Raw genomic sequence first — 27,958 nt, forward strand, 5'->3', positions numbered from 1 at the left:
GATCAGTAATGTAATGTATGTACACAGTGACTGCACCAGCAGAATAGTGAATGCAGCTCTGGAGTATAATACAGGAGGTAACTCGGGATCAGTAATGTATGTACACAGTGACTGCAGCTCTGGGGTATAATACAGGATGTAATGTATAATAACACAAACTACCGCCCATCCTAACCTTCCTTTATTCACGGCCCGGACAATGTACACGGATGGAGATATAAATACACATGTAAATTCCACAATCTTCTTTATGTACAAAGTTAACATCAGGAATGTAGAGCTGCCGGTTGCTGCATCAAAAAGAAAGTGATAAACAGGAGCCAAGTGTCTTTTCTCGTGTATTGCAGCCGCCATGATGACCCTCCGCAGATCGGGCGCTGCAGGGGAGTCTCTGACCGGATGTCGTCCATGTCTTGATGCTGGAGGGACACGATCCTCATCGCCCTCCTGCACTGAGGGACAGGCGCAGCCGCTCATACATCATCTGATCCTGTGAGGAGGAAACATGGCAGAATTATATAACAACAAATTTCCTTGTGGATTCCCGGGATCCATCGGCCGAGGACAGACAGGAGCGCAGCGCACTGACAGCTGTATAGACCATTTTGTTTTCTAACAAGTCACCACTAGAGGGAGCTCAGGAGCTTTCTGTATACTGATTTACTATTAAAGGGAGAGTGTAAGAAGATCCGGCCGCTCCAGAGGGGGGGCGCTACAGCCGCCAGGCAAAAGCAGAGAGCAGGGGCTGTGGAGTGCTCCAACCCTGCCCAAAAGACACGTACAACCATCTCCCTCCAGTTTTGCAGGACTTTATTAGAAGCAACATGAACCGTATACAACATGCTCCCCCTAGTGGTGGCTTCAGGCGCACAGAATGGCCACTGTGTCCGTTACTGGTGACTTATCTCCAGGGGTAAGAAAGTGACTTGGATGGTAAGTCTCTAATATTCCTGATGCTGCTTTACCCCCCAATACCGGGAATAAGGGGGCAGTGGAGCCCCCAGCGCCAGCAGATCAGTGGGATCTGACATCTCCAGTGTACGGGGGCAGAGATCATCCAGACAAGGCGGCAGGGTGGGGGGCCGCTCCGGCCGTGACCCGTCCTCCTCCGTAATCGGTCACATGAGCAGAACATTCCCCTCATTCCTCAGCACGAGAGCGAACACTTCACATTATGGTGAAATCTCCCAGTGCACGAATCAGCCATGATGAGGGTTGGAGTTTTGCACATATTATAATTATATATATAATCAGAAAATTGGGGATGTTGGCAGAGACCGGTCCCCCTTCCTTGCTAATCCGCAGCGATGGCGGCTCCTGCTCTCAAGGACTCGGCGTCATCATAGATTTCCTGGTTTCACGCTCAGCTGAATGGCTGCTGTGTAATCCCAAATGTTCCCCGTAGAGGGAAAATGTGCCGCAGTCTGCAGGTGATCGCCAGAGGCTTCCGTCACTGGAGCCGTCATTACTGAAGACGCTGCGCAGACGGCGAAACTTGTGTAAGGACCTCGTACCCCTACAGCACGAGCAACGGAAAACGGCAACAAGCAAAAAGCAGAAAAGCAGAGAAAAGCTTCATGGTCTGGACACAAACATCACATAATACCTGCAGCAAAGGAAACAGTGACTGAAAACTCACCATCTTAGAGACAGAAGGTTTCACCTTCCTAAAGGCTTCATCAAAGTGTTTCTTGTAGACAAGGATCTCTGCTAAGAGGAAAAAAGTAAAGTCAGATACACTCACTATTCTGCTGGTGCAGTCACTGTGTACATACATTACATTACTGATCCTGAGTTACCTCCTGTATTATACTCCAGAGCTGCACTCACTATTCTGCTGGTGCAGTCACTGTGTACATACATTACTGATCCTGAGTTACCTCCTGTATTATCCTCCAGAGCTGCACTCACTATTCTGCTGGTGCAGTCACTGTGTACATACATTACATTACTGATCCTGAGTTACATCCTGTATTATACTCCAGAGCTGCACTCGCTATTCTGCTGGTGCAGTCACTGTGTACATACATTACATTACTGATCCTGAGTTACATCCTGTATTACACCCCAGAGCTGCACTCACTATTCTGCTGGTGCAGTCACTGTGTACATACATTACATTACTGATCCGGAGTTACATCCTGTATTATACCCCAGAGCTGCACTCACTATTCTGCTGGTGCAGTCACTGTGTACATACATTACATTACTGATCCTGAGTTACATCCTTTATTATACTCCAGAGCTGCACTCGCTATTCTGCTGGTGCAGTCACTGTGTACATACATTACATTACTGATCCTGAGTTACATCCTGTATTGTACTCCAGAGCTGCACTCACTATTCTGCTGGTGCAGTCACTGTGTACATACATTACATTACTGATCCTGAGTTACATCCTGTATTGTACTCCAGAGCTGCACTCACTATTCTGCTGGTGCAGTCACTGTGTACATACATTACATTACTGATCCTGAGTTACATCCTGTATTATACCCCAGAGCTGCACTCACTATTCTGCTGGTGCAGTCACTGTATACATACATTACTGATCCTGAGTTACATCCTGTATTGTACTCCAGAGCTGCACTCACTATTCTGCTGGTGCAGTCACTGTGTACATACATTACATTACTGATCCTGAGTTACATCCTGTATTATACCCCAGAGCTGCACTCACTATTCTGCTGGTGCAGTCACTGTATACATACATTACTGATCCTGAGTTACATCCTGTATTGTACTCCAGAGCTGCACTCACTATTCTGCTGGTGCAGTCACTGTGTACATACATTACATTACTGATCCTGAGTTACCTCCTGTATTATACCCCAGAGCTGCACTCGCTATTCTGTTGGTGCAGTCACTGTGTACATACATTACATTACTGATCCTGAGTTACATCCTGTATTATACTCCAGAGCTGCACTCGCTATTCTGCTGGTGCAGTCACTGTGTACATACATTACATTACTGATCCTGAGTTACATCCTGTATTATACCCCAGAGCTGCACTCACTATTCTGCTGGTGCAGTCACTGTGTACATACATTACATTACTGATCCTGAGTTACATCCTGTATTATACCCCAGAGCTGCACTCACTATTCTGCTGGCGCAGTCATGGTTACTCACCTCTCGGGACGGCAGGATTTGCCTGGAACATCTCGCTCCGCAGGGCACTTATTGACGCCTCCCGTATGAGAGCAGACAGGTCGGCGCCCCTGTGAAGGGCAGAACACACATTACATCAGTGTTATAAAGTATTTCTTCCATATTATTAGTTGTACATTTTGGGCGGTTTTCTTACACAATCACGTCATCTGCTGGATGAATTATACTCACGTGAAACAATCACATTTCTCGTCGCTGGCGATCACTTCTAGATCAACGTCCGGACCCAGCGGTGGCCGAGAACCGTTCTTAAAAAAAATAAATAAAAAATTTAAAAAAATTCTAGTATTTCCATTGGATGATCTTGACTAGAAATGTAAAATTTGCATAATTAAATATAAGACGTGGAATCCCAACATCGCGCCCCAATCTAATGCCGCCACGCTATCGGTAAAAATTTACTTAGAAGGGCTCTCCACTTCGACATTCACTACTTGTTAAAGGGGCGCCATGAAAACAATTGTATCAAAAAGTGTCTCCCCCTCTGTTGGACTGATAGGAATAAGCTGCCAGTGTTAGTTCTCCCTACAGCGCCCCCACAGGGGACATAAAGTATTACACGCTGTCCTTTCATGTCAGTGACCGGACAAGTCGTCCAGAGCCAGAGATGCTCTTTAGAACAGTTTTCCGTTCTGACGGGAAGATGAGGGTCTTCAACGGGGGAGCACTTCTAAAAAAAAGCGCAAGATATCCTCTTTTTTTGGGCAATTACTAATTTTAAAGGGATGGTTAACCCCATTAAGAGGGTGATCAGGATGCCTATTACTCCAGGATCTGATATTATCCAGCTTGGACCACCCCTTTAATTGTATATTAATTGTGCAAGAAACCCACAGCCATGGTGGTTAAATACGCCAAAGATGAGATACAATCATGTGACCCCCCAAAACCTACAGCGCAATGTGGGCCTCAACGGGTTGAGAGCATTTAGTGCAAAGCCAGGTACAAAAATAGGGAATCAATTGCTTTCCCTGAGCCAACCAGATAAAAATCAGCAAATAGAGGTCACTGCTTTCTACAAGGTCAACATCCTCGTCCTCTGCTGCCGTCATCATTGGATACAATGTATGAACACTAGATAAATACACAATTTCTGATGAGTTACCTTAGTTATCGTCCTCAGGATGGCGAGCCGATCACTTGGAGGGGGAAGCCCCACGTACAGGGTCTTGTCCAGTCGCCCAGGTCGCAGAATAGCTGGGTCAATAATGTCTGGAGGAGAGAAAAGTAAACAAAAAAATCACGACACTTAGGTAACACCGCCTGGCAGCAGAACCAGATCTCATCACACGCGTGTCAGGTGCAGGAATATCGTGGCCCAAGTCTGTAGGTGATGAGATCTCTAGTATTAACAAAGGGTACAAAATCGGATTGTGTAAATGAACAGGTATAATGGCAGGAGAGGAATGTATTGATTTTATGTGGGGCAGTGACCTATCTATATATGCACAAGTGGTCACGTATGCAAGATTAAGGCTGGTAGTGGAATAATGAGGCTAAGGATGGAACAGTGCAGGCAATGAAAACGATGATGACAGCAGAAGAGGGATATGTTTGTTTTGTAGGAGGCAGTGACCTGTAAATACTTGTGTAAATAAGGACAGCAGCAGTAGGGGATTATGCTGATACCTGCAAATTACATTTGGTTATATTGTAGGATTAAGACTGTATGCAGCAGTGTGATAACAAGGGTGAAAAAGATAATGACAGCAGGAGATGACTGTGCAGATTTTTGGGGTGGTCAGTGACCAATGTATACATGTGATTGTGTTTGTAAACCTAAAATTAAATGTAACAGTTTAGGTCACAAAATGATAGAAATAACGACTGAAGCCAACGAGATCAATGATAGCAGCTGTTGAATAGTGTGCTGACTTTGTGCAAGGCAGTGACTCACATAAATCTGTGAAGTAGATGAGTAACGTGCTGATGTTTTGAGAGGCATTGACCAGAATATGTTTATGGATATGCCTGCAAGTGTCATGCTTTATGGGACAGAAGCAGAGTCATGAAGTGGCTGATGATGGAATAGTGGAACCAGTAAGAATGACAACAGCAGCAGAAAACAGTGTGTTGAACAGTGGATCTAATAAAAAAGATAGCGGCAGCAGAAGAGTGGTGTGCTGACTTTTTGTGAGGCAGTGGCCGGTACTTATTTGTCATTATTTCTAGAAGTATAATTCTATAGAGGACAGAAGGTAGGATGTCAAGGTATGTTGCCAATGAGAATGATCACAGCAGCAGGAGAAGAGTGTGCTGATCTTGTGGGAGACAGTGACTGGTCCTCTAAACAATAAGTAGCGACAGTACATGCATTGTTATGTAGTCAGAGCCTTATCGGATACATATAGCTTTCTGCACGGAATATAGCATATACAGTTAGGTGTTCAGTCCCTTTAATTCGATCGATCAACAACGCGTCTATTCAGGTGTCAGAGGTCACTGTGAACAAGCTCATACCTAGAAGTGAATATTTCCTCACCCGGAGCCTCCGCTGCCAGCGCAAACAGCATCTCCTGGCATCCGACCTCCTCTTATCAGCAGCCGGCCTCACACGGAGGCTCACATGGACCTCTGGCCTCCTATCAGCAGCCGGCCATACATGGAGGCTCACATGGACCTCCGGCCTCCTCTTATCAGCAGCCGGCCATATACAGAGGCTCACATGGACCTCCGGCCTTCTCTTATCACGGCCTCACATGGAGGCTCATGGACCTCTGGCCTCCTCTTATCACGGCCTCATGCGGAGGCTCATGGACATCCGGCCTCTTCTCCAACCTGCCTCTTGTATAAAGAATGGGAAGTTGCTGCCCCTAAGGCTAGACCAGACGTCTACAGACATTGTGGAAGTACAACTCCCAGCACACCCGACAGCAGTTACCCTGTCAGGAGTTGCAGTTTCACAGCAGAACTATACGATCAATGATGAGAGCTGTCCAGGATTTATGAACGTGGACCGGGAAAAGGGACAGTATTGGATGGCGGACAGTAAGGACAGAGAGCGACCCTCTGACCCAATCCACTTTCACTGAAGAATGACAAACTTTTATTTTAATTTTACTTTAATAATTTTGTCCAGTGTGGAAAGTTATGAAACTTTTCAGATTACTTTATTAGGGGTTCTGAGCAAATCAACTGGGGCTACTCTTCCTCCCCTCCCACAGCACGAATCTCACAGAGGCCGACACTTCAGCTGCATCTCCCTCCTCCCCCGCTGCGCTTTACTTTTATGAAAAAAAAAACATGGGTTAGATGTTCTCCAGTCAAATATCAATGTGAAGCTCACCTGGACGATTAGTGGCAGCCATGATAAAAACCTGCCGTCTCGTCTCCAGGCCGTCCATCTCCGTCAGCAACTGGTTGACAACCCTGACACTAGAACCAGACTGGAAAAAAAAGAGGGAAGACAATAGAGCATCACATGAAAGATGGTAACCTGTGCTGTATGGTGCTTAGGGGTGCAGTGCCCGAAAAGTAACTGCCTTCTGGTGGTTCCCTTCCCTCATATTAGGGGGCATAGTACACTTCTGATTTCTTAAAAGGTTAAAACACTAACTTATGGAGTCACGGTTTTATCCCCTTCCGTTCGTATGCTCCTTACATTTCTGGACATGACTGCTTGTGTTGCTGCGGGAAGAGTACTCAGTGGGCCTTCCCTATGAAGTGGTCTTCTCCCTTACACACTGTATCTGACTTACGAGGCATATTATAGTTTTCACTGCATAAAGAGCTAAAAACACCTTTATCTTATGAGGCTCAAGGTTTTATCCCCTTCCATTCCAGACATAATGGCTTGTGTAGCTGCGGGCAGAGTACTCAGTGAGCCTTCCCTATGAAGTGGTCTTCTCCCTTACACACTGTATCTGACTTACGAGGCATATTACACTTTTCACTGCATAAAGAGCTAAAAACACCTTTATCTTATGAGGCTCAAGGTTTTATCCCCTTCCATTCCGGACATGATCGCTTGTGTCGCTGCAAGCTGAGTGATCAGAGGGCCTTCCCTGTGAAGCGGTGTGACAATATGGTATGAAATATCATATAAGTAGTTTCTCTTGCTAGCAAGCTGTGGGCTAAAAAAAAAACCCTTCCCTTTCACTCAGCCAAGAGCTGCCTTGTCAATGTACATGGGGGAAGAGAGTTTTATTGACGAAAGGTATTTACGACCGGCATTTCCTGTAGTTTTAACTGGATTAGAAACTTCTAGAACCATGCGGTCCTTTGTTCCATTTTTGTAAGATATTAGGCAGACGATGTAAGATAGGAGAATGATAAATACATATCCTTGATCTCCATCGAAGCATCTACCCATCACTCTAAACACAGACGTCTAAATCCATCGGGTGAAGAAGTAGGGATTGCTCTGTACATAATAGGACATATTTGATCTCACTAGAAAGCCCACGGTAATCCGAGATGAATGATGGGTATGATATGATTCTGACATGTCCTGTAGCGAAGTTACGGGCATCAGATATATTTAATGCACACTTAGTCAGATGGAAAAGGTAGGAGGGTCTGGGATAGCCAGCCTTTTTGGTGATGTCACCAAGCTAAGCTATAACTGTTTTGGCCAGACCCCAGCAGTCAGTCTGTTGCTGGAAGAACATGGGAGTCTGATCTGAAGAGGTGTACCTCATGCATTGGGATTTTTGGGAGCTCCGCCCACCAGCATAGTGTTTGCCTGAACTGATATGAACTAAGAATATGTGAGTGTTATCTTTTCTTCATTTAATCCTTTTATTTTCATAATTACCTTGTACATATTTGCAATTGTCTCATTTGTAACATCTTGGTAAAATATTTTGATAAAGCACTGCCTAACCTTTCTGGAGTATAATATTTAATACTAGTTTGTTCTTTATGCTCTAAAAACGTACCCTGTCTCTTGAAGGGAAATTACGCTACTGTTTTTGGGTTAGCTCCGGACCCGTTTAATCGGAGCTGGTGGCAGCAATACCGTGTACAGGCCATTGGGTGTCACTGCAGGGACTGTGGCTTGATAATTATTGTTCCTGCCCGAGCGGGAGTAGTTATCGCCTCGCTGCAGCGCGCCCAATAGCCAGTACATAGCAGGCAGCCTTTCTGGTGAATAATCACCCTAGGTGCAGTACCTAATCTGACCTGACAGTAAGGGGGGCGCCAGAGAGCTGCAAGGTTTAAGTGGAACTGTAAGCGGGATACACAAAAATCCCTGCAGTTCATGGTATATTGAAGAGCAGTGGGATACCTAAAATAAGCCCCTGCTGTAATCTAAGAGGTCAATAGCCTTGTGTGTGTTTTTTTATCACATTGTGGCAGTGGAGGGATAACTAAGATAAGCCCCCCCTGCACATGTGATAGCCGTCTGTTGGTCTAAAGTCACCCCAATCCGTGACATATTGGTGGCAGTGGTCAGGAATCCCTGTGGATGTTGTGACAAACTGCTGGCCGCGGCTAAGGAATCGGGACAGTCACGGTGTGAATCGTGACAAGCGGTCTTCTCCTTTCTCAGTTTTACAGTCTATTTGCCTTGAGGGGGGGGGGAATTTTAGCCTTTTAAGAAGTGAAACATTTAAGAAGTCTGTTCCATATGCACATTGCTTCCCTGGACATGTGTAGCTGCAGGCAGAGTGATCGGAGGGCCTTCCCTGTCTAGATTTTGCATGGGGGGGTATTTTATCCTTTTAAGAAGTGAAAAGTTTCATAACACCTGTATCTTATGAAGTTCATGGTTTTCTCCCTCCTGCTCCTTTTGCACCACACTGTGGCAGACATGCTCACTTGTGCAGCTGCAGGCTGAGTGCTTAGAGGGCCTTCCCCGTGAAGCTATTTTCTCCCTTCCATCCTGACCCATGACCCAGTCTATCTGCCTTTGCCCTTTCACCTTTTTTCCATGGCTGTAATAGCTGAAATGCAACTCGGACGTCTCCTCAGGTATACGGTATATACACCGCTGAGCGTATATAGCATTGCCCACCCCACACTATAGATCCCACTACAGCGCTCAGAGGGGTGGAATTAGAAAACGAGGTAGGAGGGGAGAGGCAGCACATGGCTGCAAGACCATGGAGCTGCAGCTGCACCAACCTGGTGCACATAGATCTGCATGAGAGCTGTGTACACAAAACGGCAGTAGATATTTAATAAAGACTAACTGCAAAGTTTTAGTCATTTTTAATTCAAGGGAGCAGAAAATTAACCTCCCGTACATCTGCAGGGCCTGGAATTGCCTTTAATGCCAACCTGCATAATTAATGATTGGCTTCTATCCTCGGGGCTCGGTACAATGAGTGTTTTGTGCTCTGTTTAATATGGCTCAGGGCCAGCGTGCCAAATAATTGTGAAGCTGTAAGACCATTAGTACATGCACGAGTTACCCAGTATCAAAAGGTGTTTACTTGGTGGTTCGGGGCCCCCATGTACAATCTGTCCCAGGGGCCACACTAACATTTGTATCATTGACGCCTCCTTAGGAGCAAGAGGAGCATCTGGGCCCCCATAGAGCACCAGGGCCCATATGTAAAGCACGAAACAGACAAATCCGTTTTATGTACGCAGCTCCGGTGCAGAACTATGTGTCCAAACAGTTACAGGCTGCAAATAAACCCGGTCTCATCTCGCAGTTATTACTCTCTTCCTTTATTTTCCTCCTCTGCTTGCCAGCATTCATTCCTTGGTAACCGACAAGAGATGGGATCTGACTACAGAGTCACAAGTCTGCAGAGGAGCTGCAGACACAAAACGGCAGATTTTTATTTAAAGCCATTTGTGAAGTAAGAGGCCAAAACAACCACATGGGGAAACGGAACTTGAAATATTCTTATAGTGAAAAACCTCTTACTTCATGGCTCGACCTTCGAGGGCAAAGAGCGTCGATCTCATCAAAAAATATAACGCACGGGGAGGAGTTTGAGGCTCTCTGGAAAACCTGCCGCACGGCGCGTTCACTTTCACCAACGTACTGAAAAAAGGAAGAAAGAAACCATTACTGCGCATATTATAAAAAAAATTATATACACAAAATATATTATATATATATATATATATATATATATATATATATATATATATATATATATATATATATATATATATATATATATATATATATATATATATTTATTTATTTTTTTTATTCTATATTTTTTCTCTATATATAATATATATTAGGATAGTTTTACTTCTGAAAAATCCTTTTTGGGGATCTCGACAAATAGTGTCCCCTGTCGCTCTGGAGGAACGGACATCATACCCACTGAACATTAATATTTAAAAAAAAAAAAAAAAAGTAATACTTTATTTCCCCTGTGGGGGCACTGCAGGAAAAATTAATGCTTTTTGCCAGGTTCCACGAAGATTACATGTGAACATTACAGTGGGGGAACGCTTTATTTTGGGGGGGAACTTCTTCACAATAAACGACTGTCCAAAGTGGAGGATCCCTTTAACCCATCCATAGGATATTGTATAATGAAAACTGGGCCGGGGCCTAGGACGAGGACCCCCACCTTCCATTTGGTAGGACATTTACAGGTGTACATGCAGAGCACCAGTCCTAACTTACGGCAGACTGGGCTGCTCCAAGACTACAAATCCCAGCAAGCCCTGAAAAATTCACACTCTGCATCATTCATGTTCTGTGAACATCACAAATGGCGCCAGGATCTGACTCACCATATTCAGCAGCTCGGGCCCCTTCACCGAGATGAAGTTGAGTCCAGACTCGTTTGCTACGGCCTAAAACACAGAAGGGGCAGAGGTGGGGGCAATTATATCCATCAGCTACAGAGACCGGCAAGCACGGATAGGCGTTTCCATGGTTACAGACTACATACATGCCCTGCGTAGTCTGACTCTGGCGGTTACGTGTTACTTTCTTCTCTCCATCCGCTATGACTTAATAAAGCCACTAAATGCAGGGCGGATGTAAGGGCAGATGTAAGGGCAGATGTAAGGGCAGATGTAAGGGCAGATGTAAGGGCAGATGAAAGGGCAGATGAAAGGGCAGATGAAAGGGCAGATGAAAGGGCAGATGAAAGGGCAGATGTAAGGGCAGATGTAAGGGCAGATGTAAGGGCAGATGTAAGGGCAGATGCAAGGATGTAACCCGCAACGACAGGGTCAGGCTACACGAGTCTGCAACCTTGGAGACAAATAGGTATACACAAAACGGGAGGTTTTTGCAAAATTCCTTCATTTTTTTTTTTTTTTTTTTTTAAAGATGCGGAAAGCAATTATAATGAAAAAATAATAATTGTTGCAAAAATATGCACACCCTTAAATATAGCAGGAGATAAAAAGAAAACACCGGGGACATGAATGAAACATGTTTTTATACCTTGGCAAGTAATGTTTTTCCACAGCCCGGGGGTCCGGCCAGTAAGACCCCTGCGGGAGCCATAAGTCCAAGCGCCTTGAACTGCTCTGGATTCCTCACCGGTGCCTGGAGACAGAAAATACCAGAACGTGATGGACGCCGCCATCATCACATGTGAAAGATGCTGCGGTAATGGAGGAGCAGAACCTGCCGCAGCGTCCAGTTATACCGACTCTCCGAGGACTGGACACACCGTCCACCCCATCCACCCACTCTGGTGGTCCTGCAGCCACCATGTCCTTTCCATTATGCAGGAGACGAATGCAGCCAGTCAGTTGCTTTACGGGTGACACTTGCCTGCAGTGCATGTATCTGCTCGGGTCAGTGATTGGCTGCAGCGGTCACAATGATGGATGAGACGTCATCATCGCTGCGTACCATCAGTGGATGACAAATAAGATAACGGTTGCTTCTTCGTTTTATAGCTTCCCCTACTCGGACAACTTTTTTTTTGTAAAATATGTCATACTGACCACCCGCAGTCACCACTAGAGGGGGCTCTCTGCAGACGATGTTTACATTGAACTTAAAGGGTTTTTCCTAGAGGTTTCACTTCTTTAATGCTCTATGAGGAAGTGCGGGGGGCACGCCTCTTTCTTAGCCTGGACAGCCCCTTTAATAATACGCCGGCGCCTCATGCTATGTCCGTGGTGCAGCCCAAACTAACAGGTCAATAAAAGATATCCCAGAGTTTGTCTCCTCACCAGTATGGCCATGGTGAGCTCCTCTCGGATTTCATGCAGCGCTCCGATATCCTCCCAGGTGACATCCGGGACTGTGGCGAAACCTTCTCTCTTGGCTGAAGGTTGCACCGAGGGGAGCGCGCTCATGAAATCGCTCATCTCAATGCACAATCCCTGCAGCTGCTCCTCCGGGAAAGGCGACTGCTCCATCAGCACCTCCAGCAACCGCTGCAGCTCCGTCTAGAGAAGGAAAAATAAAAAATGGAATCAGATACCGGCTGAGATCAGGACGCCACCTCAGGTGGTCACTGGCAGAGAAAATAGAGGGCAGCACAATGAGGTACGTTCACCACGCAGGATAAAAGGGGGGACGGGGGGGGGGGGGGGGGGGTGATCGGGAACAGATGGGATCTCCTGCACTCACCTGAGCCGGTGGCACTTCTGCAGCAGGAGGTTTCGCCGTAGGATCCTCCATCTCGGGCTCCTCTGCTGATGGTTGTTGCTGCAGCTGGATCAGCACTCTGTTCACTGCGCACATCGCTGCCTCTCTGCACAGCGCCATCAGGTCGGCGCCGACGTATCCTGGCGTCAGATGAGCCAAACGCTGGAAGTCGAAGCTTTCGGGGAGCCGGAGCTTCCGACACAGCGTCTTCAGGATCCTGAGAGTGAGGACAAGCGGGCGTCAGGGGGTCGGACACGGCGGGATTGCAGTTACGGCTCAGCTTTTCTCATAAGGAGCTGATGCGGCAGAGCCGGACGCTGAAGTTTACAATTAGTCCGTATCCGAAGAAATATATTATTCTTATAAAAGAAAAATCAAAAACGCCAGATTGACCCCTGGAATCTGATACTTGTGTCTCCACAGTTGCTCAACGATCTCCATCGGACTGGAAGAGACGCGCTGCCACCAGCCAGGACGTCATTTCTCCCGGTCCGATGGGCACCAATGACTCCACTTTTTTTCTTTCTTTCTTTTATAAAAATAGAAAACCCCTTTAATTCAGCAGTGGACTCTTAGCTCCCTCTAGTGGTGGGCGCACGCATTTTTTTTTCTCTGGTGGCACAAGTCTGAGCAAGAGGCTGAAAACTACAAGCCCCCCGACTTCACAAGCAGCGCAGGCCGAGGGTTGGCGTGTGACCGACGGGGGACACAGAAAACTATGTGATGTCAATTATCACAAGAAGCAGAGAAGAGAAGGGGCCGTCGTGTGCGGATGCTACATCCTAGTCACGGCGCCCCCTACTGAGCTCCTGCTTCCTTCTCACTATCTCCAGTTTGGGTGGTCTCACAGGCTCAGCACCACCTCCTGGATCCAGGGGGGGCTCCATACTAAACCCCTTTTTGCACCTCTTCCTTTGACGGCCATGCTCACTTTAGTCTCGCCCCTTCGTCTGGAATCCCCAGGCAGATCTCGCGGTCGAACCTTCCCGCTCGCCGGAGAGCCGGGTCTAACGAGTCGGGTCTGTTAGTGGCTCCGATGACGAGAACCTGAGCGGTGACGGACGGATTGTTCAAGTCTGGAGAAAGAACGCGACAACATTAATATGTTGGTCTAGACGGATGCAAACACCCCCCCCCCCGGGAAGGGAACAAACGGCACAGAAAAGGCTGGGACGCATCGAGTCCAAGCTCACGGATTACAATGGAAGCCGACACTGACCGTCCATACAGGTGAGCAGCTGAGCCACGATCCTCCGCTCCATGTCCTTAGACGCCACCTCTCTCTTGGGAGTTATGGCATCAATCTCGTCGATGAACAGGATGCACGGAGCGCTGCTCTGCAACGGAAAACATCAACGCCGTCACCAATCTGCAGAATACTATTCTAGGACAGAAGAACCGATGGCAAAGAAAGCTCAGAATGCTCCATCCCGCAGCAGAACAGAGCAATAAACGCACCAAAGCTTGTTCAAAAAGGCTCCTCAACTTCTGCTCCGACTCTCCCGAGACCCCTGACACCATCTCTGTGGCTGCGACCTTCAGCATCGGTAAATCCAGCTCCTGGAGAAGATACGAAGCATTGACTGTTATATGGCCGATTAGATATTATATAGATCATCTGGGGGGAAACACCATTGGTGCAACCAGAGCAGCGGCACAGGGGCCCCAAGATGGTGGGGGGCCACTACTACTTGCAATGCAGATCCTGCAGAAAGCACAAAGTCTAGTGCGTATCTAAGGGCCCATATACTGTCCTTGCACATGAGCCCTCCTTCTGTTCGCCCCCGTATATCATCTAACGGGTCATCATACATAGGATATGCCGGACTCATGCTGGCCATTACAGCACATTACTCACTACCAGCTTTACTGTGTAGACTGGGACAGAGTCGGCAGAGTCATCTCATTATTGAGGGGAGAGTCTCATGACTTCAGGATGACACAGCAAATCATAAGGCATTGGTATTGTCTTACTAAAAAGGCATTTAGGAGATTAAAAGGTACATTCTCTACTTTATCAGAAAAAAACCCCCCAAAAACTAAAAAGCCTCTTACCCCAGCAATCGCCTGCGCCAGTAATGTCTTCCCGCATCCCGGCGGACCGTGTAACAGAAAACCACGGGGCGGCACCACCCCCAGGTGCTGATAGACTTCAGGGTGACGCATATGAATCAGCAGCTTGCAGACTTCCTGTAAAGAGAGAGAAACCAGTGATAAGATGTTCTGCAGCAGCCGAGGTGTGTTTAGCATATCGCTTATAAAAATCCAATATAAATACATGACTAGATACCATCAGCCATTTCCATCACTTCCAATACAGAGCAATGAAATTGGGACCAAACGTACCGTCAGGGTGTCATCATTTCCCCCAACATCTTCAAAGCGAACAAATGATTTCTGCAACTCAATGGTTTCTGCTTTAGAAGAAAAATCACATGAGATGTAACAGCAGCTACAGTAATGGCCAAAAGTATTGACACCCCTGCAATTCTGTCAGATAATGCTCAGTTTCTTCCTGAAAATGATTGCAAACACAAATTCTTTGGTATTATTATCTTCATTTAATTTGTCTTAAATGAACAAACACAAAAGAAAATGAAGCAAAAACAAAACATTGATCATTTCACACAAAACTCCAAAAATGGGCCAGACAAAGGTATTGGCACCCTCAGCCTAATACTTGGTTGCACAACCTTTAGCCAAAATAACTGCGACCAACCGCTTCCGGTAACCATCAATGAGTTTCTTACAATGCTCTGCTGGAATTTTAGACCATTCTTCTTTGGCAAACTGCTCCAGGTCCCTGATATTTGAAGGGTGCCTTCTCCAAACTGCCATGTTTAGATCTCTCCACAGGTGTTCTATGGGATTCAGGTCTGGACTCATTGCTGGCCACCTTAGAAGTCTCCAGTGCTTTCTCTCAAACCATTTTCTAGTGCTTTTTGAAGTGTGTTTTGGGTCATTGTCCTGCTGGAAGACCCATGACCTCTGAGGGAGACCCAGCTTTCTCACACTGGGCCCTACATTATGCTGCAAAATGTGTTGGTAGTCTTCAGACTTCATAATGCCATGCACAAGGTCAAGCAGTCCAGTGCCAGAGGCAGCAAAGCAACCCCAAAACATCAGGGAACCTCCGCCATGTTTGACTGTAGGGACCGTGTTCTTTTCTTTGAATGCCTCTTTTTTTCTCCTGTAAACTCTATGTTGATGCCTTTGCCCAAAAAGCTCTACTTTTGTCTCATCTGACCTGAGAACATTCTTCCAAAATGTTTTAGGCTTTTTCAGGTAAGTTTTGGCAAACTCCAGCCTGGCTTTTTTATGTCTCGGGGTAAGAAGTGAAGTCTTCCTGGGTCTCCTACCATACAGTCCCTTTTCATTCAGATGCCGACGGATAGTACGGGTTGGCACTGTTGTACCCTCGGACTGCAGGGCAGCTAGAACTTGTTTGGATGTTAGTCGAGGTTCTTTATCCGACATCCGCACAATCTTGCGTTGAAATCTCTTGTCACATTTTTCTTTTCTGTCCACATCTAGGGAGGTTAGCCACAGTGCCACGGGCTTTAAACTTCTTGATGACACTGCGCACGGTAGACACAGGAACATTCAGGTCTTTGGAGATGGACTTGTAGCCTTGAGATTGCTCATGCTTCCTCACAATTTGGTTTCTCAAGTCCTCAGACAGTTCTTTGGTCTTCTTTCTTTTCTCCATGCTCAATGTGGTACACAAGGACACAGGACAGAGGTTGGGTCAACTGTAATCCATGTCAACTGGCTGCAAGTGTGATTTAGTTATTGCCAACAGCTGTTAGGTGCCACAGGTAAGTTACAGGTGCTGTTAATTACACTAATTAGAGAAGCATCACAGGATTTTTTGAACAGTGCCAATACTTTTGTCCACCCCCTTTTTTATGTTTGGTGTGGAATTATATCCAATTTGGCTTTAGAACAATTCTTTTTGTGTTTTTTCATGTAAGACAAATTAAATGAAGATAATAATACCAAAGAATATGTGATTGCAATCATTTTCAGGAAGAAACTGAGTATTATCTGACAGAATTGCAGGGGTGTCAATACTTTTGGCCATGACTGTACAGTATATACATACATTCATAGTGCACTTTTTTCTTTAAAAAAATTAAAACCATCTGCATCATATTACAAATAGAAATACATTTTTCTACATACATCCTACATTATACACCAGAGCTGCACTCACTATTCTGCTGGGGCAGTCACTGTGTACATACATTACTGATCCAGAGTTACATCCTGTATTATACCCCAGAGCTGCACTCACTATTCTGCTGGTACAGTCACTGTGCACATACATTACATTACTGATCCTGAGTTACATCCTGTATTATACCCCAGAGCTGCACTCACTATTCTGCTGGTGCAGTCACTGTGTACATACATTACTGATCCTGAGTTACACCCTGTATTATACCCCAGAGCTGCGCTCACTATTCTGCTGGTGCAGTCACTGTGTACATACATTACATTACTGATCCTGAGTTACATCCTGTATTATACCCCAGAGCTGCGCTCACTATTCAGCTGGTGCAGTCACTGTGTACATACATTACATTACTGATCCTGAGTCACATCCTGTATTATACCCCAGAGCTGCACTCACTATTCTGCTGGTGCAGTCACTGTGTACATACATTACATTACTGATCCTGAGTTACCTCCTGTATTATACCCCAGAGCTGCGCTCACTATTCTGCTGGTGCAGTCACTGTGTACATACATTACATTACTGATCCTGAGTTACATCCTGTATTATACCCCAGAGCTGCGCTCACTATTCTGCTGGTGCAGTCACTGTGTACATACATTACATTACTGATCCTGAGTTACCTCCTGTATTATACTCCAGAGCTGCACTCACTATTCTGCTGCGATCTCTTCTCACCTTTCTTCTTCATCAGAGTGGATTTTATTTCTTCATCCACATCATCCGTCATCTTTCCTCTTCGGGATTTCTTCGTTTTCCTCGGTTTCTTCTCTGACTCTAGTAGAGACACATCGGCTGATCTCTGTCACAGACGGAGAAAACATTTTTTTACATTTCAAAAAATAAACAAAAAAACAAAATAGTAAAACACAAGTGTTGTATAAGATGACTAAGCTGAGTGTTGCATTAGTTTGGACACTGCGTGCAGAGTTGAAGCCATTTCCCCCTTCACTCGTGTGGGCGATATAACAGGGTCCGGTACCTCGTTGTCCTCCGCTCGCTGCCCCCCGTCTCCATCCTCGCACAGGTCTATGAAGACGTTCCTCTCTGGAGGTTTGCTCGGCGTTTTGTCAATGAACCATCCGGCCCTGGGGGGCCTCGGTTCCAAGGCGTCTCCCGATCCCTCGGCTCTGGGGGGTTTGTGTGGAGCCGGGGTGCTGGTGTCCGGCGTCTCATTTTTGGAGGGGGAGTCCAGGGTGCAGTCAGGGTTCCCTCTCCGGTACAATGACAGCAGCGAACTGTTCATGTGATTTGTGGACTAGAAACAAAGAAAGACCAAAGTAATAAGTGCAACACGGAGCAAAACACAGGGGAGAGCGAATACTCGGGATCTGAGACCCCCGGGACAACAGTGAGGGGCAGCAAACACCACAAGACCCCAATTCAGTTTCCCCAGAGAGAAGGAGGACCCCTCTCCTGTAGAGTGTCAGCTCTTATGTGCAGGGTCCTCCCTCCTGTAGAGTGTCAGCTCTTATGTGCAGGGTCCTCTCTCCTGTAGAGTGTCAGCTCTTATGTGCAGGGTCCTCTCTCCTGTAGAGTGTCAGCTCTTATGTGCAGGGTCCTCTCTCCTGTAGAGTGTCAGCGCTTATGTGCAGGGTCCTCTCTCCTGTAGAGTGTCAGCGCTTATGTGCAGGGTCCTCTCTCCTGTAGAGTGTCAGCTCTTATGTGCAGGATCCTCTCTCCTGTAGAGTGTCAGCTCTTATGTGCAGGGTCCTCTCTCTCCTGTAGAGTGTCAGCTCTTATGTGCAGGGTCCTCTCTCCTGTAGAGTGTCAGCTCTTATGTGCAGGATCCTCTCTCCTGTAGAGTGTCAGCTCTTATGTGCAGGGTCCTCTCTCCTGTAGAGTGTCAGCTCTTATGTGCAGGGTCCTCTCTCTCCTGTAGAGTGTCAGCTCTTATGTGCAGGGTCCTCTCTCCTGTAGAGTGTCAGCTCTTATGTGCAGGGTCCTCTCTCCTGTAGAGTGTCAGCTCTTATGTGCAGGATCCTCTCTCCTGTAGAGTGTCAGCTCTTATGTGCAGGGTCCTCTCTCCTGTAGAGTGTCAGCTCTTATGTGCAGGGTCCTCTCTCCTGTAGAGTGTCAGCTCTTCTGTGCAGGGTCCTCTCTCCTGTAGAGTGTCAGCTCTTCTGTGCAGGGTCCTCTCTTCTGTAGAGTGTCAGCTCTTATGTGCAGGGTCCTCCCTCCTGTAGAGTGTCAGCTCTTATGTGCATTGTCCTCTCTTCTGTAGAGTGTCAGCTCTTATGTGCAGGGTCCTCTCTCCTGTAGAGTGTCAGCTCTTATGTGCAGGGTCCTCTCTCTCCTGTAGAGTGTCAGCTCTTATGTGCAGGGTCCTCTCTCCTGTAGTGTCAGCTCTTATGTGCAGGGTCCTCTCTCCTGTAGAGTGGCAGCTCTTATGTGCAGGGTCCTCTCTCTCCTGTAGAGTGTCAGCTCTTATGGGCAGGGTCATCTCTCCTGTAGAGTGTCAGCTCTTATGGGCAGCGTCCTCTCTCCTGTAGCGTGTCAGCTCTTATGAGCAGGGTCCTCTCTTCTGTAGTGTCAGCTCTTATGGTCAGCGGGGTCCTCTCTCCTGTAGAGTGTAAGCTCTTATGGGCAGGTTCCTCTCTCCTGTAGAGTGTCAGCTCTTATGTGCAGGGTCCTCTCCCTCCTGTAGAGTGTCAGCTCTTATGTGCAGGGTCCTCCCTCCTGTAGAGTGTCAGCTCTTATGTGCAGGGTTCTCTCTCCTGTAGAGTGTCAGCTCTTATGTGCAGGATCCTCTCCCTCCTGTAGAGTGTCAGCTCTTATGTGCAGGGTTCTCTCTCCTGTAGAGTGTCAGCTCTTATGGGCAGCGTCCTCTCTCCTGTAGAGTGTCAGCTCTTATGAGCAGGGTCCTCTCTTCTGTAGTGTCAGCTCTTATGGTCAGCGGGGTCCTCTCTCCTGTAGAGTGTAAGCTCTTATGGGCAGGTTCCTCTCTCCTGTAGAGTGTCAGCTCTTATGTGCAGGGTCCTCTCCCTCCTGTAGAGTGTCAGCTCTTATGTGCAGGGTCCTCCCTCCTGTAGAGTGTCAGCTCTTATGTGCAGGATCCTCTCCCTCCTGTAGAGTGTCAGCTCTTATGTGCAGGGTCCTCCCTCCTGTAGAGTGTCAGCTCTTATGTGCAGGGTCCTCCCTCCTGTAGAGTGTCAGCTCTTATGTGCACAGTCCTCTCTCCTGTACAGTGTCAGCTCTTATGTGCAGGGTCCTCTCTCCTGTAGAGTGTCAGCTCTTATGTGCAGGGTCCTCTCTCCTGTAGTGTCAGCTCTTATGTGCAGGGTCCTCTCTCCTGTAGAGTGGCAGCTCTTATGTGCAGGGTCCTCTCTCTCCTGTAGAGTGTCAGCTCTTATGGGCAGGGTCATCTCTCCTGTAGAGTGTCAGCTCTTATGGGCAGCGTCCTCTCTCCTGTAGCGTGTCAGCTCTTATGAGCAGGGTCCTCTCTTCTGTAGTGTCAGCTCTTATGGTCAGCGGGGTCCTCTCTCCTGTAGAGTGTAAGCTCTTATGGGCAGGTTCCTCTCTCCTGTAGAGTGTCAGCTCTTATGTGCAGGGTCCTCTCCCTCCTGTAGAGTGTCAGCTCTTATGTGCAGGGTCCTCCCTCCTGTAGAGTGTCAGCTCTTATGTGCAGGATCCTCTCCCTCCTGTAGAGTGTCAGCTCTTATGTGCAGGGTCCTCTCTCCTGTAGAGTGTCAGCTCTTATGTGCAGGGTCCTCTCTCCTGTAGAGTGTCAGCTCTTATGTGCAGGGTCCTCTCTCCTGTAGAGTGGCAGCTCTTATGTGCAGGGTCCTCTCTCTCCTGTAGAGTGGCAGCTCTTATGGGCAGCGTCCTCTCTCCTGTAGAGTGTCAGCTCTTATGGGCAGCGTCCTCTCTCCTGTAGCGTGTCAGCTCTTATGAGCAGGGTCCTCTCTTCTGTAGTGTCAGCTCTTATGGTCAGCGGGGTCCTCTCTCCTGTAGAGTGTAAGCTCTTATGGGCAGGTTCCTCTCTCCTGTAGAGTGTCAGCTCTTATGTGCAGGGTCCTCTACCTCCTGTAGAGTGTCAGCTCTTATGTGCAGGGTCCTCCCTCCTGTAGAGTGTCAGCTCTTATGTGCAGGATCCTCTCCCTCCTGTAGAGTGTCAGCTCTTATGTGCAGGGTCCTCCCTCCTGTAGAGTGTCAGCTCTTATGTGCACAGTCCTCTCTCCTGTACAGTGTCAGCTCTTATGTGCAGGGTCCTCTCTCCTGTAGAGTGTCAGCTCTTATGTGCAGGGTCCTCTCTCCTGTAGAGTGTCAGCTCTTATGTGCAGGGTCCTCTCTCCTGTAGAGTGTCAGCTCTTATGTGCAGGGTCCTCTCTCCTGTAGAGTGTCAGCTCTTATGTGCAGGGTCCTCTCGCCTGTAGAGTGTAAGCTCTTATGTGCAGGGTCCTCTCGCCTGTAGAGTGTCAGCTCTTATGTGCAGGGTCCTCTCTCCTGTAGAGTGTCAGCTCTTATGTGCAGGATCCTCTCCCTCCTGTAGAGTGTCAGCTCTTATGTGCAGGGTCCTCTCTCCTGTAGTGTCAGCTCTTATGTGCAGGGTCCTCTCTCCTGTAGAGTGGCAGCTCTTATGTGCAGGGTCCTCTCTCTCCTGTAGAGTGTCAGCTCTTATGGGCAGGGTCATCTCTCCTGTAGAGTGTCAGCTCTTATGGGCAGCGTCCTCTCTCCTGTAGCGTGTCAGCTCTTATGAGCAGGGTCCTCTCTTCTGTAGTGTCAGCTCTTATGGTCAGCGGGGTCCTCTCTCCTGTAGAGTGTAAGCTCTTATGGGCAGGTTCCTCTCTCCTGTAGAGTGTCAGCTCTTATGTGCAGGGTCCTCTCCCTCCTGTAGAGTGTCAGCTCTTATGTGCAGGGTCCTCCCTCCTGTAGAGTGTCAGCTCTTATGTGCACAGTCCTCTCTCCTGTACAGTGTCAGCTCTTATGTGCAGGGTCCTCTCTCCTGTAGAGTGTCAGCTCTTATGTGCAGGGTCCTCTCTCCTGTAGAGTGTCAGCTCTTATGTGCAGGGTCCTCTCTGCTGTAGAGTGTCAGCTCTTATGTGCAGGATCCTCTCTCCTGTACAGTGTCAGCTCTTATGGGCAGGGTCCTCTCTCCTGTAGAGTGTCAGCTCTTATGTGCAGGATCCTCTCTCCTGTACAGTGTCAGCTCTTATGGGCAGGGTCCTCCCTCCTGTAGAGTGTCAGCTCTTATGTGCAGGATCCTCTCCCTCCTGTAGAGTGTCAGCTCTTATGTGCAGGGTCCTCTCTCCTGTAGAGTGTCAGCTCTTATGGGCAGGGTCCTCTCTCCTGTAGAGTATCAGCTCTTATGTGCAGGGTCCTCTCTCCTGTAGAGTGTCAGCTCTTATGTGCAGGGTCCTCTCTCCTGTAGAGTGTCAGCTCTTATGTGCAGGGTCCTCTCTCCTGTAGAGTGTCAGCTCTTATGTGCAGGATCCTCTCCCTCCTGTAGAGTGTCAGCTCTTATGTGCAGGGTCCTCTCTCCTGTAGAGTGGCAGCTCTTATGTGCAGGGTCCTCTCTCCTGTAGAGTGGCAGCTCTTATGTGCAGGGTCCTCTCTCTCCTGTAGAGTGTCAGCTCTTATGGGCAGGGTCATCTCTCCTGTAGAGTGTCAGCTCTTATGGGCAGCGTCCTCTCTCCTGTAGAGTGTCAGCTCTTATGAGCAGGGTCCTCTCTTCTGTAGTGTCAGCTCTTATGGTCAGCGGGGTCCTCTCTCCTGTAGAGTGTAAGCTCTTATGGGCAGGTTCCTCTCTCCTGTAGAGTGTCAGCTCTTATGTGCAGGGTCCTCCCTCCTGTAGAGTGTCAGCTCTTATGTGCACAGTCCTCTCTCCTGTACAGTGTCAGCTCTTATGTGCAGGGTCCTCTCTCCTGTAGAGTGTCAGCTCTTATGTGCAGGGTCCTCTCTCCTGTAGTGTCAGCTCTTATGTGCAGGGTCCTCTCTCCTGTAGAGTGGCAGCTCTTATGTGCAGGGTCCTCTCTCTCCTGTAGAGTGTCAGCTCTTATGGGCAGGGTCATCTCTCCTGTAGAGTGTCAGCTCTTATGGGCAGCGTCCTCTCTCCTGTAGCGTGTCAGCTCTTATGAGCAGGGTCCTCTCTTCTGTAGTGTCAGCTCTTATGGTCAGCGGGGTCCTCTCTCCTGTAGAGTGTAAGCTCTTATGGGCAGGTTCCTCTCTCCTGTAGAGTGTCAGCTCTTATGTGCAGGGTCCTCTCCCTCCTGTAGAGTGTCAGCTCTTATGTGCAGGGTCCTCCCTCCTGTAGAGTGTCAGCTCTTATGTGCAGGATCCTCTCCCTCCTGTAGAGTGTCAGCTCTTATGTGCAGGGTCCTCTCTCCTGTAGAGTGTCAGCTCTTATGGGCAGGGTCCTCTCTCCTGTAGAGTGGCAGCTCTTATGTGCAGGGTCCTCTCTCTCCTGTAGAGTGGCAGCTCTTATGGGCAGCGTCCTCTCTCCTGTAGAGTGTCAGCTCTTATGGGCAGCGTCCTCTCTCCTGTAGCGTGTCAGCTCTTATGAGCAGGGTCCTCTCTTCTGTAGTGTCAGCTCTTATGGTCAGCGGGGTCCTCTCTCCTGTAGAGTGTAAGCTCTTATGGGCAGGTTCCTCTCTCCTGTAGAGTGTCAGCTCTTATGTGCAGGGTCCTCTACCTCCTGTAGAGTGTCAGCTCTTATGTGCAGGGTCCTCCCTCCTGTAGAGTGTCAGCTCTTATGTGCAGGATCCTCTCCCTCCTGTAGAGTGTCAGCTCTTATGTGCAGGGTCCTCCCTCCTGTAGAGTGTCAGCTCTTATGTGCACAGTCCTCTCTCCTGTACAGTGTCAGCTCTTATGTGCAGGGTCCTCTCTCCTGTAGAGTGTCAGCTCTTATGTGCAGGGTCCTCTCTCCTGTAGAGTGTCAGCTCTTATGTGCAGGGTCCTCTCTCCTGTAGAGTGTCAGCTCTTATGTGCAGGGTCCTCTCTCCTGTAGAGTGTAAGCTCTTATGTGCAGGGTCCTCTCGCCTGTAGAGTGTCAGCTCTTATGTGCAGGGTCCTCTCTCCTGTAGAGTGTCAGCTCTTATGTGCAGGATCCTCTCCCTCCTGTAGAGTGTCAGCTCTTATGTGCAGGGTCCTCTCTCCTGTAGTGTCAGCTCTTATGTGCAGGGTCCTCTCTCCTGTAGAGTGGCAGCTCTTATGTGCAGGGTCCTCTCTCTCCTGTAGAGTGTCAGCTCTTATGGGCAGGGTCATCTCTCCTGTAGAGTGTCAGCTCTTATGGGCAGCGTCCTCTCTCCTGTAGCGTGTCAGCTCTTATGAGCAGGGTCCTCTCTTCTGTAGTGTCAGCTCTTATGGTCAGCGGGGTCCTCTCTCCTGTAGAGTGTAAGCTCTTATGGGCAGGTTCCTCTCTCCTGTAGAGTGTCAGCTCTTATGTGCAGGGTCCTCTCCCTCCTGTAGAGTGTCAGCTCTTATGTGCAGGGTCCTCCCTCCTGTAGAGTGTCAGCTCTTATGTGCACAGTCCTCTCTCCTGTACAGTGTCAGCTCTTATGTGCAGGGTCCTCTCTCCTGTAGAGTGTCAGCTCTTATGTGCAGGGTCCTCTCTCCTGTAGAGTGTCAGCTCTTATGTGCAGGGTCCTCTCTCCTGTAGAGTGTCAGCTCTTATGTGCAGGATCCTCTCTCCTGTACAGTGTCAGCTCTTATGGGCAGGGTCCTCTCTCCTGTAGAGTGTCAGCTCTTATGTGCAGGATCCTCTCTCCTGTACAGTGTCAGCTCTTATGGGCAGGGTCCTCCCTCCTGTAGAGTGTCAGCTCTTATGTGCAGGATCCTCTCCCTCCTGTAGAGTGTCAGCTCTTATGTGCAGGGTCCTCTCTCCTGTAGAGTGTCAGCTCTTATGGGCAGGGTCCTCTCTCCTGTAGAGTGGCAGCTCTTATGTGCAGGGTCCTCTCTCTCCTGTAGAGTGTCAGCTCTTATGGGCAGGGTCATCTCTCCTGTAGAGTGTCAGCTCTTATGGGCAGCGTCCTCTCTCCTGTAGAGTGTCAGCTCTTATGAGCAGGGTCCTCTCTTCTGTAGTGTCAGCTCTTATGGTCAGCGGGGTCCTCTCTCCTGTAGAGTGTAAGCTCTTATGGGCAGGTTCCTCTCTCCTGTAGAGTGTCAGCTCTTATGTGCAGGGTCCTCTCCCTCCTGTAGAGTGTCAGCTCTTATGTGCAGGGTCCTCCCTCCTGTAGAGTGTCAGCTCTTATGTGCACAGTCCTCTCTCCTGTACAGTGTCAGCTCTTATGTGCAGGGTCCTCTCTCCTGTAGAGTGTCAGCTCTTATGTGCAGGGTCCTCTCTCCTGTAGAGTGTCAGCTCTTATGTGCAGGGTCCTCTCTCCTGTAGAGTGTCAGCTCTTATGTGCAGGGTCCTCTCTCCTGTAGAGTGTCAGCTCTTATGTGCAGGATCCTCTCTCCTGTACAGTGTCAGCTCTTATGGGCAGGGTACTCACGGGCTGATCTGTGTAATCATCGGTGTCCGTGGAGTCATCAGAAGGAAATTCCAGATCCCTACATAAGAGAAGATAAGCACAATATGTTTTTTCTCACATCTGCATCCATTAGACTCTGTGCACACGACGCATTTTAAACTCAGTTGAAGCTGACAAACTTTTCAAGCAGAAGATGCTTCAGGAAAATATTGGTGATGTTATCAGTGGCGTCTTAGGAAACTTTATATCCTTAGCACTTTCAGTCAGGTTATGGAGCCTGAAAAATGACACCGTGTGCACAACATACCCCTCTTGTATGGACGACTACAACTCCAAGCATGTTCTGACAGCCACAGGCAACTGGAAAGTCCCAGGCTGCAGATCACTAATGTAACTACAGTATTCACAACATTATAGGAAGGAGATTACAGGGAATCCCCCAATATGTCGGCACTAGCCTAACTTGCCCACCGAACACGCGGCTGGGTGAGTCGTTGCCCGCTTACCCGTCAGCTCCTCTCTTCGCCCGCTTTGCCAAATGTGATTCTTCCAGATTTCCGCCATCTTCATTTTCATCACAAATAACTTTAAACACTAGAAAAGAACATAAAACCTTAAGTCACGAAACGTGTCGTCCATGACTCGACCATCGTGCATTCTCTCTGTGCCCATGTGACCAGCGCTGCCTCTCCAGCACTACTGATGGTGACGGGTGTGAGGAGGACCCCATATGATGTGATGAGGGGCCACACCGTACACGGGCACAGCACGGGGCTCACTGTCTGTGCTTCACCCATGTTAAAACGCCATTAGACAAGGCGTAAAGACGTGTGAAGGGGAATGGTGGCGGACACTGGGGGAGGTGGGACCCCTCTGTCAGTCTATACTAAAACGCATCGGCTGAAAAGTAATCCGACTCCTCACTGTTCTGCATCGGTAGGTGAGCGAGGCCGGTGACGCCATGACCACCAGGTGTCGCGCACACGTCCCATCAACAAGCGTAAAACAAATACCTGGCGATCACGGACATGAGCCGGCAGGAATCTGCTCTCCTCCTGATGCAGAAGTTTAGCCCCTTAAACACTGAGAACTGTGGACCCTCGTTCTGCTGATTCAGCCGATGACGGAAGATGCAAATACTGGATATCAGTGCAACAAACTCTCTGAAGAAAAGAGCTATGGATGTGAAGACGGCTTCCATTCACTGTCAGCAAACAGAGGTATAGCTTCTGAGACAAAGATACAGATCGCGCCCAGCCTTCCCTACGGATCGCGCCCAGCCTTCCCTCCATCTTACGGCTGTACCGCTCTTTTCCTTTATCGGCCCATAGTCCGTGTACAGCACATTTACAGAAGCTCTACCTCTGCTTGCTGACGGCGATACACATGTGATCAGTGATGTCCCCGGACTTCTCACCTTTCTCTACTTGGATCCTGAAGGCGTTTCTCTTCCTTCTGCCGTATTCTGAACTGGAGATAGAAGACAGGTGCGTTATATGACGCCGAGAGGAGCAGAATTGCGGCCCTGACACATGCGGAAAGTGTCCTTATAGGGTCCTATGACTCATATTGGAGGACGTTGGCCTGTCGCCTTATAACCCGCGCCGAGGATGTCGGATACCCCCTTATAGAGAGTTCTGGCCCCCACCTCCTAGTTCTGTGGCCTTTCCTGCCTATAGCCGGCGTGCCGAGCGTTCATGTTTTCCCAATGGGGAGGACAAAGCTGCTGATTAGATGGAGTCACTGGAGTCTCTCACCCCTATAAACAAAAAGGCCGGGGGGGGGGATGAAATCCCGACTTTCCGATTCTCCTCTCCCTGACTATGGGTTGTGGTGATATCGCAGCCCAGATCCATTCACTTCAATGGGGTTAACGTGCAATAACACACAGAACTAATGCACATCGGCGCCTGTATGTTACCTGTAGGTTTTCTGGAGGTCGGCGGCCACTGCTGTGAGGTCCACGTACCCGCCACATCTGTTACTGCTCAAATACTGAGAAAAATAACAAAATATTAAAAAACAACAAGCGTGGGAAAACTCAAGGTTTGTGATACAGAAGCCTGGTAGAAGGGGAGGGAATCAGAGCTGCAGTGTAAAGTATAGAGGAGGGACCAGCTCCAGCTCCAGACTCTAAAGACCTAAAATCTGAACTGGAGGAGCTGCAGTGTAAAGCACGGGGGAGGGAATGCCATAAGCTGCAGAGAAGCGGTGAAGAACTACAAGTGCCACATGCATCACCAGCCACAACTCTATGACTCCCCCTGTGTGTGAGATAACATGGAAAAGTTCAGCAGGAAGAATACGATAATAAAGGGCCCCCGGATAGACCAGTGTCAGGGCCACTACCTGCGCCAGCCGGTGCTTCAGCCTCCTGTCTATTCCCGGGGACACGTGACGGATCTTCATGATCGCACCGACCCCGGTTCACAGCTCCAAACTCACGTGTGAGCCGAGGGGTCCTCACACGTAGCTGTCCGCCGCGATGCCTGCCTCCTCCGCCGCCTGTCAGATAGACCCTTTTCACATAGGTATCCGCAGCATTGCCTGTCCCGGGATCCGCACATAGATTCACGCTTCTCCTAGTAGCAGCAGCTGTCCTCAGTCTTTACGCAGCTTCTTCCTGCAGGAAGTCAAAGAAAAATAGCA

General features: G+C 48.4%; 1 protein-coding gene across 4 annotated transcripts; it reads right to left on the reverse strand.

Annotated features, from left to right (window-relative positions):
* Positions 1-163: 163 nt before the first annotated feature.
* LOC143804258 (nuclear valosin-containing protein-like) lies at positions 164-27,924 on the reverse strand. Of its 4 annotated transcripts, none has more exons than XM_077282181.1 (23): positions 27,755-27,924; positions 27,231-27,304; positions 26,727-26,779; positions 25,816-25,903; positions 25,331-25,388; positions 17,881-18,156; positions 17,577-17,700; positions 15,005-15,075; positions 14,714-14,848; positions 14,117-14,218; positions 13,878-13,995; positions 13,590-13,734; positions 12,641-12,875; positions 12,238-12,456; positions 11,495-11,599; positions 10,831-10,893; positions 9,998-10,117; positions 6,461-6,560; positions 4,280-4,386; positions 3,346-3,422; positions 3,136-3,224; positions 1,640-1,707; positions 164-490 (listed from the first exon to the last, which is right to left on the reverse strand). In XM_077282181.1, the coding sequence occupies exons 6-23, from the start codon at positions 18,142-18,144 to the stop codon at positions 437-439; spliced, it is 2,196 nt and encodes a 731-aa protein (XP_077138296.1). In that variant the 5' UTR covers positions 18,145-18,156; positions 25,331-25,388; positions 25,816-25,903; positions 26,727-26,779; positions 27,231-27,304; positions 27,755-27,924; the 3' UTR covers positions 164-436. The 4 variants fall into 4 exon arrangements, with proteins under 4 accessions (XP_077138296.1, XP_077138292.1, XP_077138294.1 ...); XM_077282177.1 differs by having other exon boundaries at positions 1,640-1,710; positions 27,659-27,923; XM_077282179.1 differs by having other exon boundaries at positions 1,640-1,710; positions 15,005-15,072; positions 27,659-27,860.
* Positions 27,925-27,958: the final 34 nt, after the last annotated feature.

This window comes from Ranitomeya variabilis, chromosome 2, assembly GCF_051348905.1.
Source record: "Ranitomeya variabilis isolate aRanVar5 chromosome 2, aRanVar5.hap1, whole genome shotgun sequence".
NCBI lineage: Eukaryota > Metazoa > Chordata > Amphibia > Anura > Dendrobatidae > Ranitomeya > Ranitomeya variabilis.